The 13530-nt window shown below is 41.0% G+C and overlaps 1 protein-coding gene across 1 annotated transcript in view; it reads right to left on the bottom strand.

Moving 5' to 3' along the window:
- The window catches only part of adcy1a (adenylate cyclase 1a), a gene marked incomplete at both ends in the record, with an annotated part of 52025 nt that extends 38706 nt beyond the window's left edge, over positions 1-13319 (bottom strand). The window contains 4 exons of the mRNA XM_081378674.1: positions 648-759; positions 2358-2476; positions 10106-10255; positions 12702-13319. Of these exons, the coding sequence (XP_081234800.1) occupies positions 648-759; positions 2358-2476; positions 10106-10255; positions 12702-13319 (999 nt within the window). The remainder of the gene's footprint in view (positions 1-647; positions 760-2357; positions 2477-10105; positions 10256-12701) is intronic.
- Positions 13320-13530: the final 211 nt, after the last annotated feature.

The raw sequence follows: 13530 nt of genomic DNA, 5'->3' as shown, positions 1-13530 counted from the left end.
CACGTGACCAACTTATTGCGTCGCTTCACTGCCATTCATAAATCCTCTCGCCATCGAATGCGCACTTCAGAATCTTGGTGAAAGAAATAGGTCATCCAGGTACTTTCCACCAACAGTTTTTTTGCATACTATGTATTTGGACATACTACTCTGATGGTGTAATGTTTTTCGCATACTATATAGTAGGGAAGTATTCGATTTTGGATGTAGCGTAAGAACACTTTAGCAACCACATAGCAATGCCTTAGCAACCACCCACAATACCCTAGTTTTCCTGTTTGTATATGCTATTTTACAGTTGGCAAGTTGCTTTAGAGGAAGTGGTGTTTTTTCAACCAAATCACTTGACATGTAATTTATGTAAATGCAGGTTGGATTTTTCTCAGTCAGAAGTCTTTTGTCCATTGTTATTTTTGCTCTAACTCAAATGCTTCCTCTCTGAGGATTGAGGAAAATTGTACAGAGGGACTCTATGAGAAGCTGTGGTCACTAATGGGGATTATGATTATAATGCTGTTTAGCATATTGTCGTCAGACTGTGAGCAATCATATAAGGTACTGCATACGTCCATTGACTCAAGCTTTCTATTGTGATTTGCTAATCTCTTCCTTTCTCTCAACACATACATGCCAATAGTATTACTTACTGTAGCGAGCTCATCAAATTTTCCGAAGAGCTCATTCAGTAGTTTAACCAGCTCTTGGGCCGTGCACTGTGATGCTAGACTGGTAAACCCAACAATGTCTGCAAACAGGATGCTGCACAGAATGAGAGGAACAGGTTACGGTGATCCACAACAAACCTTACATTGTTCTTTGTAATGGCTTAGGGACAAGCCAGAAAACTGTGTTTTATCAGAAACATGCACAGGACTATAAAAGCAATATGAATCACCCAGCGTTTACTGAGTCTGTTGGCCTTTTTTCATTAAAACATTACAATCTGTAGTCAGATTAACCCAGGCCAGGGGTCCAGGGGGTTCTTGGAGTTTAACCCACCTGAGGTGTCAAGGTTTGGCTGGTTAGTATAGTCCAATAAACTAATCAGTGTTGTATCAATTTAGCATGTCAGTATGTCAATGTAGCATGTCAAAATACTTTTATTGAAGTTGCGATGAAACGGAAGTAGTAACAAATCTACAATAAAAACATTTTGACGAACATTCTTGAAAAAATAAAAAATGTAGGGCGGGGACTTGGCTCCATCCATCAATTGTTGATTGGATGGAAGCAGATCTGAACGCGAGCTTGATGTTGATTGTAAGAAAATGGCGGGATTCGGAGGGATTTCATGCCGACCTCAACTAAAACTAAAATAAACTAAAATATAATAAAACAGTAATATGAATTACCACAGATTAATTTTAGTTTTACATTAGATTACTTATTACATAATATATAGTAAATATTTCAAACTTTATAACACACCTTCATTAACATTAAAATGTAATGCTGCGATAAAATCTAAATTAAACGAAAGTAAATGAAAATGTTAATTATAAGAAAAATGGAAATTCGGAATTTGGCTGGACAATTCGGAAAATGGCAGGAAGTGGACTAAATGATTGGAGAAGTCAATCATTGAAAATTGAAAAAAAAATTAAACTAACATTCACAGTGAACTATAATCAAAAACTAAATTAATACGACAAGTTCGAAATAAAACTAAATTCAAAACTATAATAAACAAAAGGCTCCAGATTTATTGGTTACATCACATTTCTGACTAAGGTTACAGACTCAAAACCTCGAAACTAAGCAAATATGGGAGTGAGAGATGAATGAGAGTATAGCTTTTACAGAGCTCGTAGTTACAGCCCACCTTTCATCCTTAAACTGGAGCTGGGCCTGCATTAACCTCATCTTTTAGACAGTTAGTGGGTCATGGAAAAGTTACTTGTATGCATCTTCTTTCACTCCCAAATCGCTTGGTTGGAGCAGGTCTTTAGGGATGGCATATGTGTGTATGTGCTATTGTGTGAATTTGCCCCCCAGCACTTGCTCCATCTCTCACTCTGCATCTCTCTGCGTGTGTGGGCAGCGTGGGTTAATTGAGCAGCTCTTGAGTTGATAGCACTAGCGCTGTAGGCGCCGTACATGCTGTGCGAGCTTTGGTTGGGAGCCAGACTCAGGAACTTAGACGACTGCGCGTGAGTGGAGTGTTGTTGACTCTTATTGACTCACTGATTCAGTATTCGCAATCACAATTTAAGTACAATTGAATTGACACTGTCGGTCTAGTCTGAAAAAAAAAATAATAATAAATGTAGTGCTCTCCTCTCTCATTCATGGAATGGGTTATCAACATGAATGGCTTGATTGAAACAATCTCTCTCTCGCTCTCGTTCCTTCTATACCTGACGTTGTCATGCCGTTGGATGTATATCTTGTGGAAGATTCTTTCTGGTGGCTTCAGGAAGTCCTCCTTCATCTCCATGGCAACATTCCTGGGCAGCAGGCTCATTAGGAGGCGTTCCTGTTGAATATGTCCATTACATTTTGGGATAAATAGTGTCATCAAGTAAAGTTTAATATGAATTAAAGGATAAATATTTAAATTTATTTATGAATATTTAATTATAATACTTTTTAGAATTCATTTACTCATTTTTATCACTACTATTCCAATATTTTAAAATAATATAAAGCCTTAAAACTATAAAAGGAATTGTGGGAATTTAGCAGTGACCAAATATGACAAACACATCAAAACTCTCTAAATGTTCACAATTGCTGACCTTTAATTGATTTTTGACATTCACTCAACCAACTTTATGAGGGATGTGTTTCCAACATACCTCCAATAAGATTTTTTTTCTTTCAATAAATGACAAAATGTACACACAACATAGCAATGTGCTAAAACATGGTAGCAATGTGCTAATTTATGCTAGTAATGTGTAAAAGCATGTTACTTCATGTTAGCAACATGCTAATTCATGCTAGCAATGTGCTAAAGCTTTACTTTTAACTTTTGACTATTTCAAATGGAAAACATTTGAAAACCAAAGTTTTTAAAACTTCTTCAAACTTTCTGGAGTGAGTTTCCCAAAAACATTGTTAGCCAACTATGGTTGCAAGTTCCCTTGAATTGTATTGGTAACGACAGAACTATCTAGATGTTGTTATAGATCATGTTAAAGCCTCATCAAGTAATGTTAAACCACAGACATGGAAATTTCCAAGGGAAGCCATAGCCTTCCAGCTGGCCTTTAAAATTATGTCATAATTGAGCATCTCTCTAAAAAAAAAACACATAACATGTTTGTGCTGGCCATTGCGTTATGCTATTGTTAGTTTAAAACTGGCCACTTCTGTTATCTGTATGCGTTTTATCTAATGAACTCGCTGATAGCTATAAAGTGGCCAATCTCTGTAAGAGATCACAGTTTTGAGCTTTGGAGTTGGTTGGCATGGCAAAGGTAAGTTTCCGTGGAAACGCATACAGTTCATTGCCAAGCCATGCGTTACTAAAAGCAGGTGATAAATGCTTTCTCGATGAGCAAACCCCAGCGAGCCATGCCACCGGTGTTAAAAGCCCAATGGGTCGGTTTGTCAATTGCCTTAACTCAAAAGTTGAGCTGAGTGTAGAGTTTGTATAATTAGCAGCATGACTGTATTTGCCTAAGCCTCTTTCGTTGACTGTGAAATTTAAAACCACTGAACATTATAGTCTGCAACATATAGATTATTCCTTGTTGACAAAGTTATAAAGTTGTGCTGTGTATATATACTTCATATCTTTACTATTGTATATACTTATTTGACCAAAAATGCAGTAAAATAACTGTTAAAATAAATGTTCCTGTGATGGCAAAGCTGAATTTTCAGCATCATTTCTCCAGTCTGCAGTGTTACACGATCCTTCAGAAATCATTAGGCTCAAGACACATTTCTTAATATCATCAATGTTGAAAACAGTTGAGCTGCTAAATATTGTTGTGGAAACTGCAATGCATTTTTTTTTCAGGATTCCTTGATGAATAGAAAGTTCCAAAGAGCAGCATTTATTTGAAAAAGAAATATTTTGTAAAATTATAAAAAGTCTTTATGGTCAATTCATCTTCATGGATTATTATTGTTATGCCTCCTTGCTGAACAAAAGTATTCATTTAATTATTTATTTTTATCTTACTGACCCCAAATTTTGAACAGGAATGAACATTTGATATATATATATATAATTCTTGTTGTGTTTATTGTTATAAATAATACTATGATTACTGATTTAAAAAAAAAAAAAAACGATGTGTTACAAGACTCCAATCTTCCCTATCCCACTTAGGCCCAGTTTCACAGACAGGGCTTAGACTAAACCAGGATTTGGCCTTAGTTCAATTAGGTAATTTTAGTAGCTTTTATACACGTGCTTTAGAAGAAGAAAAAAAAAAACATTTCTGGAGTGCATCTTGAGACAAAACAATGGCACTGACATATTTTAAGAATTATGATTATAGTATTTAAAGGGGTCATCGGATGTCCATTTTCCACAGGTTGGTATGATTCTTTAGGGTCTTCATGTAAAGCTTGTAACATACTTTGGTTAAAATTCCTCAATGGTTGTGTAAAACAACACCCTTTTTACCTCCTCAAAAACAGTTCTGTTTACAGCGACCCATTTCGGTGCATGTCTCTTTAAATGATAATGAGCAACTGCTCACCCCACCCCTCTCTTCCATGGGGCATGTTGACACAAAACATGTAAAGTGCTGCTTTGGCGGACAGTATACAAATGGCTGAGGGCGGAAATATGCTAATACGGGACAGTCCGTCAATGGTTGTGGGCGGAGCATGAGCAATATTACATCATATTACTCAGAAAATCCAAACGGCTTGATTATTGAGAATGTTTGCTTTTTGAGGATTAAAAAAAAAAGGAGTGAATGTTTTTTTTTCATTGTATGGTGGTTGTGTCCACACACTGCAAAGGCACAATTATATGCAAACACCATATAAAAGTAAATTTTGCATCCGATGACCCCTTTAAGAAATAATATGCATGCATTTTATCCTGGGACTAGGTTTAAGCCTCGTCTGTGGGGGTTAGTTTTTTTATTTAATCCAAAACATACATATCAAATATTCTCCACCTCGTGATTTTATCCATCTGCCCCAGAAACTCTCAAACTTTTGAAATCAATACATCAGCCACTCTAGCTGAATGTGCACTTTTGTGCAAATAAATGATAGATCATCTGAATGTGCGAATGGAAAGATTAGAGACTGGTCCACATCTATAAGGCGAGTGTGAGAGTTTGTGTGTCAGAGAGAGAGTTGTGTGGTACAGTCTGGTGTGATGTATAGAGTGGGTGGTGTTACCTTCTATTCAGGGAGTTTGTTGGGTAGGAGGTGGATGAGTCATGTGCAAACAATTATAACCAATTTCAGTCGCTAAGGAACAAGGGGAAAGTGTCCTCTCCGCTTTAGTTTGTATGAGTGTGTTTTGCATCTTTCAATCTTTATGCCCCTCTCCACTTCATTTATAAATCATTCAGTAATTATCCACTGCAATTGAGCTCGGCGAGGGAGATAAGTTATGCCAATGTCGCTATTTGATTCACATACTTTATCATTGATATAATCCACAATGACAGCTAAAGGAAGCACTGAGAAATAAAGTGGGATGGTGGATCTGCTTGTTAAGGTAGGTTGCTGCCGCAAGAAAATGTTCACATCACAATCTGCTGTGTGTGCAGTTTTGTCCAGAAATGTCCATCCCGCAAAAATGCTAACAGATACAATGAGGAATTTGATCTAAGTATAGAAAAGTCCTGTTTCTTTCAAGATTGGGCTCATAGAGGTGCTCTTTATCTAGTCAGACACATGGAAGAATTTAAAAATATATTAATTATATACATATAAAAATAATATTATTTACAGATGACTTGTCAGCATGGAGTGGGTGCTTGTAAACAACGGATCTGTATTCACCATCTGCCCCGCTGAGGATGACATCACCAGCCCCACTCTGGACCCAGAGCCCTTTAGCCCCTCTGCTCCTCCTCTGACACCACTCTATTGTGTGGATTTGCCTCAGGTTTTCTGGTCTCCAGTTCTGCCCAGTCAAAAAGGATCCCCTGGCTCCGCCTCCAGTCGTCGACCCCGTTATTCCACTTCGGCCCGCCGACCTGTTGGCTACGCCCTCCCTCGGCTCCAGCTGGGACTATCGTCCTTACGGCTCCACCAGGCTCCCTTGTCCCTTCGTCTCCACCTTGGTCAGATGTCACTCTGCCTGCGCCACGGACTTACAGGTCTTCACCTAAGCTTCGTCCCACCACCCCTTTGGCTCTGTCGGGCTTCACCTTGGTCCTCAGTCACACCGGCTACACCCCAGTCCTCTGGCACCATGGCACAATCCCGGACGCTCGTCACTGAGGCTCTGCCTCAGCTTCCAAGGACATTGTGTGGCCGGTCTTGCTGGCTCTTTGTCTGCGCCTAGTGCTCCACTTCTCCATCAGTTGTCCTCCTGGAGTCGACAGCCAAGTCTTCACCATGGCCCCCCTTTGCTTGTCTGTCTGTGTTCCTAGTTAGTCTGGTTAGTAATTAGATCTACACCTGTACTGTTTTACATTGATTTCTCTAGTATTTAGTCCTTAGTTTCCTCAGTTCTGTATTCCATGTCATTAATGTTTTGATGTGAGTTATACACTGGTGATCTCCTGCATGTTCCAATTTATTCCTGAGTGTCAGCTTGAGAGCCTTGTTTGAAAATTATTTATATATGGCAAGCAGATCTCTAGCAGATCAGGTTCTTGGTCCGAGTGGTCTATGATGTCCTTCCTAGCCCAGCAAATCTCCACATCTGGAGTAGGAACAACTCACCAGCATGTCCTTTGTAGCCTAGGAGGGGTTCCCTTGAGCACATCTTAAGCAGCTGTCCAACAGCCCTGGCGGCACGATCAGGTTCTAAAGTCCATTGCAGAATCCATGGCCAACAACACGCATGGCTGCCACCGGAGGAACATCACCTTTGTCAGGGTCGGGGAGCAGCCACATTAACCCCTTTTCTACTGACATGATTCCGGTGTGGGTTCCAGGACTTTGTCTGCTCTCGAACAATTACGCGCATTTCCAATGCATATAAAGGGGGGTTCCAGGCCAGAAAGATTGGTTAAAAAATTTGCTGGTTTCAAACCGAGCCGGGGAGCAGCGGGCGTAGAAAAACTGTTGCTGTCTCGTTGAGAAATGTAATAACGTTGCACTACATTGCTCTTTACATAAAGATTTATAAAACTATGTGCTTGAGTGAGACCCAGCGTGCAAGAGAACGAGTGAATCAATGGTTTCAGTTTCTCTCCAAAAAGTATAGATAAGAGTACCGGCAGTTTATGCGAGCTGCCGGTTTGCTCAAATCACTCCCGGTACTGTGAACAGCAAAACAGAAGTGCCCAAACACCGGAATGCACAATTTTTTCTTATAGACTGGTCATAGTCAGGTAAACCACACATAGGGCCCTATTTTAACGATCTGAAACGCAAGTGTCAAAGCGCAAAGCGCAAGTAACTTTGTGGGTGGGTCTTGGCGCTGTTGCTATTTTCCCGGCGGGATAAATGACTCTTGCGCCAGGCGCAAATCTAAAATGGGTTGGTCTGAAGTAGCTTCATTATTCATAGGTGTGGTTTGGGCATAACGTGAAATAAACCAATCAGAGCGTCATCTCACATTCCCTTTAAGAGCAGGCGCGCTTGTTCTAAGCAGATTCCTATTATAACGGCGGATTTGCCAGGCGCGCGCCAGGAGCGGTTCACAGCCAAGGAGAGCAACGCTCTCGTCAGGGACGTTGGGGATGGAGAAACCCACCTAAATTAACTTCGGTTAAAAAGGCGTATGATAATTTGGGTAAATGTGTAAGCTAGATTGTAAAAATTGCTAAATTGTCTATCTATCTATCTATCTATCTATCTATCTATCTATCTATCTATCTATCTATCTATCTATCTATCTATCTATCTATCTATCTATCTATCTATCTATCTATCTATCGTAATAATGTGTGATTTGCAAAATTGAAAACTGCTGCTTCTGTGTAGATGAGAGAATCAAAGTGTATGCGCGTTGTGCACACGCTACTGATTATGGCCAAGCATGCACCCTTAAAATAGCACATGAATAACATGCGCAACGCACCACTGACTTTAAACTATTTTTTCCTGGTTAGTGGCGCAATTGTTTTCTAAACCTGCAAAATAGCATGAAGGAACGTTTGCGCCGGAACACGCCTCCTTTTTTGCACTGAACCGCCCAGGGAGCGCAAGTTCATTCCCTAGTTTAGCGACGTGCTTCTGTGGAGGGAAAAGCACGCTTTGCGCTGGTGCAAAATAGGAATGATACATGCGTCGGTGTACAAAGTCAATTGTGCTGGGTGCAAGATAGGGCCCATAGTAGTGTTACGTCACCGTTCGCTCCTCAAGTCTGTGGAAACACGCGGTCGGGTTCGCGACAGGCTCCAGTTCACCTGGCCGAGACCAGGCTCTGGCTCCAGAACGCCAGCCGGACTGTTCACTTTGGCTTTGGACTGATCTGGGGAGGCAGCTCAATTTCCCGGTCCACATCGTGGCAAGTGCATTGACGTGGTGCTAACATCAGCCACTTCGAAGCAGGTGCTCCCGACAGAGCTTACAGTGGCCAGTACCGGTCCTCCCTATACGCAAAGTACACACGTTGCATAGGGCCCCCGAACCACCAGGGGCCCCCTTGCTCTAAAGAATTTATGATTTAGGACTGTGTTTTAGTTTTAATTTTTATTTTGATATTACGCCGTTTGATATTACTTTCCGTTTCTTTCCTTTAAAGTGAAGTGCTGCCACCATACGTAACATCCAAATAAGTCAAATCATGTAATGTCATGTGCACAAGCGTCTCGAACAGGCGGCTTTCTGTCCGCGCGATCCGGGATCGTTTTTAACGTTTAAATGCACGCAAAAATGACAAAATATCCATCTTCAGGACTTTTTAACTTAAAACGCATTCAGTTATGTCTTCAGTGAACATAATAGCTGGTAAAGTAATCAAATGCTTGTCAGTGTATCAGGTCAGTGCATCCGGTCTTAAAGTGAATGCAGCCTAATAAACCTGCCATTTATTCTTAATCAAAACACAAAAGAAAACGAGAGAATCATTCACTGCTCTTCACTATATAATATTAATAACTTTAATAAGAATCAATGTATATTTAATCCATAAAGACTATGCAATGTTTTATTTATTTCACTTTTCTTCCATTTGATTTATTTATTCAACTTCTGTATATTAGGCTATTGCTATTAATTTTATTGCAAATTAAAAGTGTTGTTTTACAAAAATATTGAGGTCCTATGATGGCAAAGCTGAATTTTTAGTATCATTACTCCAATCTTCAGTGTCACATGATCCTTCAGAAATCATTACAACATGTGCATTTTCTGCTCGAGAAACATTTCTTCTTATCAATACTGAAAACAGTTCTGCTGTAAATACAATAATATTGTATAAATGTGAAAGCCTTTACTATCACTTTTGATCAATTTACTGCAACCTTTGTGAATAAAAGTATTAATTTCTTTAAAATATTTACTGACCCCAATATAACCAGACAGAAGAACATTTAATTTCCCAGAAAGAAATACCTGTTTAATTGCAATTCAGTAAATTCCACATCCCGTCATTCCATTTCATATTCCAATGTAACTTTTTTTCTGGCTTTTTTTTTCTTTGCAAAAACATACACTGATAGCACAATAAGGAATATAATCAGGGTCCATTTTGAGTTCATGTTGACTTAAAAGTTTACATTTAAAGCTAGTAAGCCAAATGAAAATGCTAAAGCTCTGAGATGCGTTTGGTGGACTGTATTGTCATTATGGTTGTATACAGCCTGAATACTAACTAAGTCAACCACCTGACCTCAGACCCGATCTCATAACTGTTGTGTGTGTCTTAGAGTACATACATCTGTGTGTATGTGTTGTGGGAGGGGGGGGGGGATAAAAGCAATCTTGCAAGGTAATTACCTGTCAAAACTGCCACTTTAACTTGAGGGAGATATTGAAACAGATGATATTTTGATCTAAAACATGCAACTGCTTGTTTGAGTGTATGCCAACGCACGTGTCGCGCGAGTCTGACCTGTTTCTCGTTCTCGTCCTCTAGTTGCAGGCGTTGCTGGATGCAGTTTCTGGCCTGTAGAAAAGCCTTCCTCTGGGTGCGCTCAGTAAGGACTCGTACAAACACACCCGACAGATTCACGCCGACCAGCAACACTGCATTTGCTACCAGCTACAAACACACAGAGAGAGAAAAATAACAGGATTTGTGTGACCGTCTCTGTTTATCGGACCATGGAGAAGGATTCTGACATTTAAGCAACAATTGGCGACTGAATATGAACTTTCAGTGATTAGGAGTGGGGTGTGTGTGTGTGTGTGTGTGTACAAGAGAGAAAAACAGGGCACGGAGAGAAAGAAGCTTGAAGACGAGATGGACACATATGCTGAGAGAGGGGGCAGTGAGTTCATTTTTTTCAATCCGTCCTGAGATGATAAACTCGAGCGCGGAGACGGACACAAGTTTTGTTAAGCAACAATTGCCGACTGTGTGTGCGCACAAGAGAGAAAAACGGGGCAAGGGGTAGCTTGAAGAAAAGACGGACACAGATGAGTTCATTTTTTTCAATCCATCCTGAGATGATAAACTCGACTGCGGAGACGGACACAACCCCCCCATGCTAGATAGCCAGAGAAACTCTGCAGATATGCTACTGTGACTGAAAGAATCAGCAATTGCCTTGCTTTTGAGACACATCAAACAGGCGCCCATTAAGGGATTTGCATTGTTCATTGATAGAGCAACAGAAAATTAGATTACCCAGAATCCCCTCAACTGGTCTATGCATTCTTTTAACAGGCCTTTGTAATTGAAAGTGAAGGCCATTTGCTGAATAGAACAAAGCCGTGGCATTACTACAAATCTTTAGCGAAGTTTCAAGCCGTATAAATTAGGTAATAAACAAAGTGGCCAGGCTTGGTAAAAGGGTATTGGCTATTGATCGGTGATCACTGAAAATGCTTTAAAGTCTTGCAAGATCAGAGCCATTGCAATCAGCTTATAAACGGCTGACCGTCCTGTATTTTAATGCGTGATGTGCACCAAGGTTACACTGTGACAGTGAGTGAGAGGTTGTGGAAAAAAACCTCATTAACTCAGCATGTGAGCGGTGACACTTGTGTTTAGATGTGAAGTGTTCTTGAAGTTTGGAGTGCAATAATGAAATACTGTATATGCTGTGAGATGCTGCCGTTTTAATGTGAAGTGGCACACTGATATTTTTAGATCAGGTGATTTTAATGAGTTTATGTCGATCCTCTTCGCTGTGGAGAGGTGGAGCGTTTTGATAGGATTTTAAGCACTCGGCCTGTCTTTTCAAAGAAATCAAGGCTTAATAGGTCAACAAATCCCATCCCTGTTCTCACAGGTTCGGTTTTTGATGACGGAAGCTGCAATTTCTGTGTGAGTGTTTGTCACAAACATCACTTATCATCCAGCGAGGATGTAGTGAGACATGTGAAACTGTCACGGTGTTCAGTAAATCAGTGGCATAGAGGTTACAAGCTGAACTGAAATGTGTCTGCCAGAATAAATAAAAGATCAATGCATTAAAATTAATATCATGAGACTTGCACTGTTTCCTCACAGGTTGGGTTTTGAATCAATCTGACCCCAGCAAAAACACAGTTCACTCACAAATGATGTCCTCATTTACTCATCCTCATGTTGTTCCATACCTGTATCACTTTCATTATATCACACTTTCAAAAGAAGATATGTTGAAGAATGTCGGTAACCTAAAAGTTTTGGTTACCATTGACTTCCACTGTATACGGATATAAAAACACATTTTTCAAAATATCCTCATTATATTGTTCCACGGAAGAAAGAAAGTCATACAGTTTTGGAATGAGGGTAAATTATGACAGAATTTTCATTTTTCAAAAGAAAAAGCGACAACTAAAAAGAAAAGGTCTGTATGAAATGTCTGTGTGAAAAGTTCCAACCCCAAATTATGTTTAATGTGTTAAATGTAAAACAACATTTAAAACGTACAATGGACAGTTTTTTTTTTTACTTTTATGGTAAAAGCTGTTCTGGATCAATTTGAGTGAATTGTTTAAAACACTGTAATATCAGACTGTATATCAGACAATTGTGTTAAATGTTTAATTACAGTATTTTATTCAAACTCAAGAGTATTTCACTGTTGGGTAGTCCGGTCATGTGTTGTGCTATGACAGAAAACGACAGCCTGCAGTGGTTTCACAGTAAAGTTCTGACTGCAATGTTATGTTGGCTCAGCTACAAATGATTAAGTTGTAAACTTATACACCTTACATTTTTTAGTTAAAATTACCAAATTATTCCTGAATGATTCTGATGATTGCTGATTTCTGAATGTTTTTTGTTGTTGTTGTTGTTGTTGTTGTTGTTTTGGTATATTTTTCCACAAAAGAAGTTCATTCTGACTGACTCCTGTCTTTAGGAGCTGTCCATCCTCGTTGGTGCTGAAGTCAAACAGGGTGCGCGCTCTTCACGCCACCTGTGTGCACGTGCGGCAATGTTCACCCACAGCCCTCATGCTCCAGCAAGCACACTTAACCAAGTGCTTTGCTATATATGACACGCCAAATAAAAGAAATACGAACATGGAATGTTCAATGACACAACTTACCGGTGTCCACACGAAAGGGCTACGCGCCGTAACCGATGTCACCATCACGATGAAATGCGACGCAGCCACCAGGATACCGAACAAAATCGCCAAGAGCGTCCTGACCGGAAGCAGAGAGTAGGCAACAAACGTAACGAGCATCAGCTGCCAGACACCTTGCTCAGGTGTTGTGCTCGGTGCATCAGGTGCCAGCGCGCCCTGCGTCCCATGACCCAGCGCGAGAGGAAACGGGCAACAGAGCAGCGCGAACGTGAAGCTGAAGAGCAGCGCGAGTCGCGCGATCTGCTGCAGCTGCGTGACCTGCAGATATTTGACGTTGGTGACGATGAAGAGTGAGGTGAAGATGACGCAGTGGACCGGGTGCGAGCCCTTGGACACGGTGAAGCGCGAGCCGGCGGACAGCAGCTCCACGAGCGCCAACGCGGACGCGGCGAGAATGAGGATGGCCAGCGCTTTGAGCGTGGCGTTCTGCTCGAGCTTCAGGTTGTACTTCTGGAAGAGAGTCTCGAGCTCCTTGCAGTCAAACTCGCGCTCACACGCACCGGCCAGGCAGCGACTTTTCCTCCGCCGCGTGCGGACTCTGGGAAACGGAACTTCCTCCATAGCGGTGCCATTCATACAGCCAGAGCTCTTCTTCACAAGCACCGCATGTCCAGCACTTGTTGTCGCGGTCCTGGCGGCAACTGTCGCGCCTCGAGACGGACTCGCGCACACTGACCCCAGCGCTAGACTGTATCTAATCCGCAGCACGCGCTGCCACCATCCACAGGTTGGTGACTGTTGTAACGAGCGCAGACAGCACCCGCCTCCTCTTTTCTCTCCCTCGCGC

This window comes from Scardinius erythrophthalmus (genome assembly GCF_964197995.2).
Source record: "Scardinius erythrophthalmus genome assembly, chromosome: 11".
Lineage (NCBI taxonomy): Eukaryota > Metazoa > Chordata > Actinopteri > Cypriniformes > Leuciscidae > Scardinius > Scardinius erythrophthalmus.
Note: the sequence above shows the minus strand (reverse complement) of the source record. Positions and strands in the feature narration are given on the sequence as shown.